Source organism: Pteropus alecto, unplaced genomic scaffold (genome assembly GCF_000325575.1).
Source record: "Pteropus alecto unplaced genomic scaffold, ASM32557v1 scaffold14, whole genome shotgun sequence".
Taxonomy (NCBI): Eukaryota; Metazoa; Chordata; class Mammalia; order Chiroptera; family Pteropodidae; genus Pteropus; species Pteropus alecto.
This window is the reverse complement of record NW_006436810.1, coordinates 18,849,704-18,856,827: the sequence shown is the minus strand read 5'-3', so window position 1 is coordinate 18,856,827 and position 7,124 is coordinate 18,849,704. Positions and strand designations below refer to the sequence as shown.

Sequence of the window (7,124 nt, the reverse complement as noted above, 5' to 3'; positions counted from 1 at the left end):
GCACGGGGGTGAGAAGGCCTGGGCCACTCGGGCCGCCCCACGCCTTGCACTGTCCCCCACCTGGCTCCAGCCCCTTTGGGCAGAGGACAGACTCTCACGCCTGTCCAGCTGCCAGAGCCCTCTTGGCAGGTGATAAAGCCTGGGGCCGGTGTGGTGACCTCCCACCAGCCTGAGACAGCAGCTCGAGGACTTCCTGATGCCTCCGGTGGAGAGCAGGTCGCGGGTCAGCTTTCAGCACTGCAGATGTGTTACAGCATCCACGGCATGGAGGAGGTGGGGCCCCACGGGGCTGCTCCCCAAGCCGTCTTGTTCCTTCGGAGCCAGGCCCTGATGTAGCTCTGCTCTGCAAGGAACCAGGGCCCACCGGGCCCCCGCAGACCTCTGATTTGCATTTCCCAAGCCGCACGCACTGCTGGGCGGGGAGCAGAGCCCGGCTTTCCCACTCTCTGCTGCCGGCGCCCCGCACCTGGGCCTCCAGGTTAACCACGGCCTTGCACTGTGCCCGGAAATCCTGGCCACGAGCTTGCTTCCCGGATGGCCCCCCACAGGCCCACAGAGGCCTGGGAGCCCTGGGCTGTGCTGGAGCCTCCCACCCCCCACTGGAGCACTGTCCCTAAACAAGAACCCCCCACCCCGCACGGAAGCTCTTAAGGGATGGGGATGGGCCTGGGTAGAACCCCACCCCCAGGAAGGGCTGGGGGGGGACCTGCCGTCCTCAAGGATGGTGGGTGACAGGAGGGGGAGGTGGAGTTAGGCACAGTGCCAGAGCTGGGTGGTGCTGGCATGGCGGCCAGGCCTCCCTCACCTGATCAGGAGTCGGATAACCTCAGCCCCGTGACCAACAGCCCCAGACACACCCAACACGACGTCCCTTGTCGGGCAGACTGTGGGCCTCGGCCCCCATCTGCTCAGCACAGGTGGCCCCCCCAAGCAGAGGCGGCCCCCCTCAGGAGCAACCGCGAGCCCCGTGGGGCTGTGACCACTGCGTGTGGGCGAGGAGGGAACAGACCTGGCCCATGGTGGTCCGGGAAGGCCCCCTTGCCACGCAGGAGGGCTGACCCAGTGCCCAGCAGCGGCCAGATCATCTTGGTGGATTCGGGAAGAAATGGGCCTGTGGGGAGCCCCCGAGATCCCCCCCACCGCCATTTCCTTAAGGACCAGCCATGGGGTTAATTGAAGGGAGCTATTTCTGGAACTTTTAACCCAGAAAACAGACCCTGATTTACCATCATTTGACACATCTGGACCATTTGGCCAAAATCAGGTCAAATATCCGTTCAGCGGGCTCACCGGGCCCTGCAGCCCCCACCGCCCCCAGCCCCGGCTTCGCTCCTGTCTCACGGCCACAGGGGCAGGATCACATGGGCACTGCGTGCTAGAGGCGTGGCCACCCCGCCCCCAGTGGCCAGAGGGCTGGGTGGGGGTCCCAGCCCTCTGCCCATCAGCTCCGGCTGAGGCACCGTCTGTCTGCTCCTCGCTGTCATTCTGTGCCCCGACTGGGGACTGACCACGGTGGAGGGGGGGGGCGGGGTGACCTGCTGACGACTGCCTGTTGCTCTTGGGGCCGAGAGCGGAGGCTCTGGTCCCAGGTGTTTGGGGAGGACAGAGAGTTGGGCAAATGCTCCTGAAGGGCAAGAGCGTGGCCCCCAAACCCTGAGGTGGGTGGGGCCTTGCCCGCCACAGGGCACTGCTGCCATTCCTTCTGGGGTGGGGCTGTGTCGCCCCCACAGCACTCTTCAGCTCCTGTCCGCATGGTGCTCCTATGCGTGCGCTCACATCTGCAAGGGTGTGGGAGACGTGCCCTCCCTCCCCCACTGGCCCTGCGCACAGGGCCTGTGCCCCGCAGGCTGCATGGGCCACATGCTGTCTCGGTCTGTGCACACGCAGGCACCACGGAGCCCAGCGTCTCTAACCCACATGTGGGTGCATCGCTCACTGATGCAAAACTCGACTGAGCAAAACGCCGGCGAGTGTCCTGGCTCACGTGAGCTCGGGACCCGGCTGCAGGCGGGGCAGGCGGGCTGGATGGGCACCGGGGGTCCCCTACAGGGGGCCATCCACGCCAGGCCGTGGGGACTCAGGGGACAGTCCGGGCTGGCCAGCACCCCGGACGGTGACAGCAGGTCCAAGGCCCCTGTTGGAAGCGAAGTGTCTGGAAAGCGGTGTTGGAAGGCACGGCCTCTCAGCACGGTGCTCGCTTGGCAACGACCAGGCTTTGCTTTTCTAGGAAAAGTACAGAAACACAGGGCCAAGGCTCTCCGGACACGGGCTGAGGCGGCCAGTGACACGATGCTCGGCAGAGGCCTGGCACCTGCACACCCACCCTGCTTTGTCCTCACGTCGGGGCCAAGAACTCGGCAGCATCTGCCAAGGAGCACCACCGGTCCCACCCGACTCGCTGTCACTGTCGCTGGGTGAAGCTGGGAGGTGGAGGGAGGCCAGCGGGGGGCAGGGCTGCTCCCTGCCAGCGCTTGGGCCGGGCACCTGCTGAGCCCGCCGCCACCGCCGGCCCGGCTGGGCGCTCCAGCAAAGTCCCCGAGGCGCGCGCGCGCCTGCTCATCCAATGTAATTACGCTCTCAGGATGCTCGCATCCCTTGCTGCCTGTGTAGTATCCGGACACTGATGCCTGCGTCTGCCGCCATCACAGGCCTCACGCAGCCGGCGAAACAGACGAGCGGGGCCTGCGCTGGCTGGGGCCACACCCCACCTCCGTCCGGGGAAGGGCGCAGTCTGCACGGTTCGCGTCCCATTCACCGCGACCCTGTGCTCACCTTATCTCCAGCCTCCTGTGAGTACCTGGAAAAAATGCTCATCAACTCGTTTTACTAACTACAAATTTATAATAAGTTGACTTTGAACTGAACCGAGGTTTATTTTTTTCCAGTTTTCTATTGGAAAAGGCTCTTACAGGGCAAATAGACAAGTATGAGAAAGAAAATCCGATCTACTGAAGAGAATAAGTTATTTAGAAACAGCTGTAATTTACGCAGAAATGACGAAGGTCCCCGTTTCGAGTCACCTGCTCGCTGCCGCCGCCAGGCGGTCGAAACTGCATTACAGAGCATCCCACCCTCGGCCTCCCCGTCACGATCAGCCCCGTGAGCTCAGTCATGAGGGCCACGTCCCAGACTGAAGACTCACCACTGTGAGGTCTGACAGGGCGGAGGGAACCGAGGACCAGATGGCCAGAACCACCCGACTGGGGCCCAGGAGGTGAGGGAGCCTGCGCCTGTCACGGCGGCGAACGCCGTGTCCCACGGGGTGTCCGCCTGGTGTCTCGGCCTGCCTTGGGGAGCGCGTGCAGTGGGGCAGGGACTGTGCCTGCCGTTGAGGCCCTGGCACCGTCACGGGAGGGACTGACCCCAGCCACCTAGAGACATGGACAAGCAAGACAGTGACAGGTGTCAACGGCCCTGTGAATAGATGGGGGCGTGCGCCTCAGGAGAGGATGGCTCCCAATTACGAGCTGGATTCTGAGTCGCAGGCAGTGGCACAAAATTTGCGGCCACTATCCTTCCCTCAGTCCATCTGCTCTGGCTGCTCGTCCTGTGGAAGCGACGTGCCTGCTCGCGACTCAGCCACCGCCCGTGCGGGCTGAGCCCACCTCGCCCTGCCGTGCGGACGGGGCGCCCTGGGGACCGCCGGCAGGGCTGCGCGGTGTTTGGTTTTAGTTGTGCCGAGCACCATGCCGCCGGTCCGGCCGTGAGTTCCGCAAACTGTCCGCACGCAAGGTGGGCTCCTCCCCGGCCCCCGACCCTAGGCACAGGACTGCTAGGGAAGGGCTCAGGCTGGAGCCCCGGCTCCTCCCGACCCCCCGCAGCTCTCACGGCAAAGCTCTCACTCCAGCAAGAAGCCGAAGTGCACCCCACGCAGCGGAAACTTGTCACTGGCTTTCGATGCCATTGCCACATGTCCTCAGTGAATTCGACAGGCGAAATCTACAACTAAGTACGCGGGCCCCGATTTAACCACGTGAGCTCAAAGGGAGGAAATCGGATCGCAGAGCCCAGAACCGGCCTCGGGGAGAGGGGCGCCGGCCTCGGGGAGAGGGGCGCCGGCCTCGGGGAGAGGGGCGCCGGCCTTGGGGAGCACCGCCCCGCCAGGCCCTCCGAGAAGGCGGCTGTTCTGCCGTCTGGGCTCTGCCTGTCTGCAGGCGACACTGGCCGCCCATGGCATCTCCGAGCTGGCGCCGGAGCCGTCCCATCCACCCCTCCGCACTGTCTGAAGGCTCCCCGCCCAGGTCACACCGCAGCATCCCGCAACGGCCACTCCCGGGCTGGCCTTGGCCCCTGCTGGCCACTGAGACGCTTGACCTCAACGACCGTCACACCACCACCTAATTTCACTCCAGACGCGTGTTCTCAGACAGTCGGCACTGCTTCCAGGCTGTTCCGCAGCACTGGGTGCTCTGGTCACAGCGGCATCTTCACTCAGTGCCTGTGGCGAGCTGCGCTGGCCGCCGCATGTGTGTCAGCCCGGGCCGTGGGCAGTGAAGGCCACAGGCCCACTGGAGACACCCCAGAGGCAGTGGGGAGCGGGGCTCTCCCCTCTGACGGGGCCCGGGAGGTTGGGGTCAGCCCTGCCTTGCCGACCGAGGGCCCCCCTCCCCCACTGAGCTTGCATCCCTGCCCGGCGACCCGGTGACAGCACACTCCAGCTCTGACCCCTCCTTGCTCCCCAAGCACCTGGCATCAAAAGCCCAACTCGTCCTGAGGGGGGCCACGCCCTGGCAGTTTGGTGGGTCCGGGGCAGGGGGGGGGTCTCTGTGTCGTTCCTGCTGTGATTTCTACAGGGAACTCGGGCACAGCAAGGCCTGCCCCAGGCAAGTTATTTTGGTTTAGAATGTACATTTTGGGGCCAGAGGATTCAGGACTTTCTGTGGGTGTTTAAGCTACGGCATTTCCGACTTCTGTCCCTGCAGACAGCATGGGAGGCCTGGGCCTGGAGCCCCTCCTCGCTGGGAAGCCAGGCCACTGCGTGAAGGGTCCCCAGGGACAGTGCTCTGAGAGGCAGACCTTCCCCGGCAGACCAGGGTGGGTCCTGGGAGCACACCCTCCAGGTCTCGTTGGGGGACCACGGCCCTGGGGTCCCAGGCAGCTGGGGGCACATGGGGGCAGAGAGACGGGGTCGGTAAACAGCATCACCTCATGGGCTCAGACCCCAAAGAGCCGAGGGCAGGGACTCTGCAGACGTCTGCACAGCACGTTCGTGGCGGCCTGCTCGCAACGCCAGAGGGCAACCAGCGTCCACCGACGGCGCACCGACGAACGGTGTGGCCCACGCCACAGCGCAACACCAGGACACCCTGACACCCACTGCAACGTGGACCAACCTGGGGACGTTCAGCTGAGCGAAATCTGCCGGTCTCAATGGACAGAACTGCAGGATCTCACTGTGTGAAGCGTGTGGAGCCGTCAGCGTCACAGAGACACGAGGCAGACGGTGGATGCCCAGGGCTGGGAGAGGGACACCCAGGCGTCCTTGTCTAATGGGGACAGAGTTCCAGTTTACAAGATGAAACAGCTATGCAGGTGGAGGGTGGTGACGGCTGCAGGACACTGAACGCACATACCGCTGAACAGCATGCTTAAAAATGGATAAGATGGTAAATTTTATGTATATTTACTACAAACACACACATGTTGATGGAACATAAAGCTTCTTCCTTCCTGCGGCGGTGACAACACCTGCTTCCTCCTCAGCACCTGCACGTGGAGTGGACCAGGTGTTTCTCCCACAAGGTAGTGACAGCGCGTGGCCGTGCTCTGCCGCGCGCTCGTCCACGTGCGCTGCTGCTTTTCATCCGGCAGCCGACATGGTGAGTCGGCACCCCGCAGGTGAAGCAACGCTCAGGGAAACGCGGAAGGGGTTGGGGATGGACGTGGGCGGCGGCGACGTGGGCCCACGCGGATGCCCCAGAGGAGGCCGGGTGGGCCAGCTGGGGCTCTGCAGTGCTGTCGCGGCTGAGGCAGCCCTGGCACCTCCCGCCGCCCGGTCCTCATCTAGGCGATTCTCCTCCCACACGCACAGGGTTATTGCTGCTTAGAAACCTGGATGCACCAAGTGTCTTCAGAAGCAGAGTCTGAGACTTGGGCCTGGTTAAGACCAGAGACGCCTCAGGAACCAGACGCCCACCAAGGAGGGTGCCAAAGCCACATCTAACCTGCAGTCAGGGTTGGTCACACCAGCGAACGGTGACTGTCCCAGGAACATGGGACAGTCCCTTCTACTCCTGTCTGAGTAACGAGCTGACGGCCCCGCCCAGCAGGAGGCCCCGAGGCTGAGCTGCTTGGCCTGAGGGAGGCTCACCGCGGGGCCTGTGCCCAGCCCCTGGCAGGTGGGAACAGGGCACCAGCCAGGGGAAGGCCAGCCGGACGGTCCTTCCATCAGGAAATGCAGGGTGACCCTCAGCTGCGTCCTTCAGAAACCGCCCGACTCCCTGACCAGTCCCTGACTGTCCTATGACACGCTCTGTGTACAGACACTTCCCCGGGAATGACATTTCTGCCCACACTGCCCGTGCCCACATTCTCACAGGACAGAGGGGGCGGGAAGTCCACCGTTTGCTCCGAAAGGAGCCCCAGCTCCTGGAAAAAGCCAGCACTGGGTACCGGAGCCACGCGGCTGGCCTGGCTCTCGTCTTTGGAAGAATGTGGAGGTCACATCCCTCTGTCAAGGGTGATGAGACTTGAGCACACAACTCTGTAGACTTTTGTGACAATGAATGTGTCAGCCTCCTGTTGACCAAGCTTGGAGGGCCTGACTGGCAGAGATCCAGGGGACAAGGCCTGCTGGCCAGACAGTCCCGTGAGCTCTTGACCTTGGCTATAACTTGGAGCCTCTGCCTGTGCATGGCCGGCGCCCCAACGTCAGCCTCGGGGGCTGGCCCAGGGTGTGTGACCCGGAGCAGGCAAGGAGGGCCCAGCGCCCGTGGTTTCACCGCCAGCGACACGGTGTCCAGACCACCGCTGGGCAGGCGCTCCCTCCCGGACCCAGGCCTCGCCGCCCACTGCCCCAACCTCTGTCCAGGCCGCCCCCAGCCCCAGCTCACAGCCCGGCGCGCGCTCACCCGCTCCTCCTCGGCGCGGATGTCGGGCATGGTGCTCAGGCAGAGGCCGACCGC

At 64.1% G+C, this 7,124-nt stretch overlaps 1 protein-coding gene across 1 annotated transcript in view; it reads right to left on the bottom strand.

Moving 5' to 3' along the window:
• Nucleotides 1-7,124, bottom strand: part of KCNG2 (potassium voltage-gated channel modifier subfamily G member 2) — an 11,484-nt gene that overhangs the window by 3,774 nt on the left and 586 nt on the right. The window contains exon 3 of the mRNA XM_015590794.2: nucleotides 3,143-3,371. Coding sequence (XP_015446280.1) covers nucleotides 3,143-3,371 — 229 coding nt within the window. The remainder of the gene's footprint in view (nucleotides 1-3,142; nucleotides 3,372-7,124) is intronic.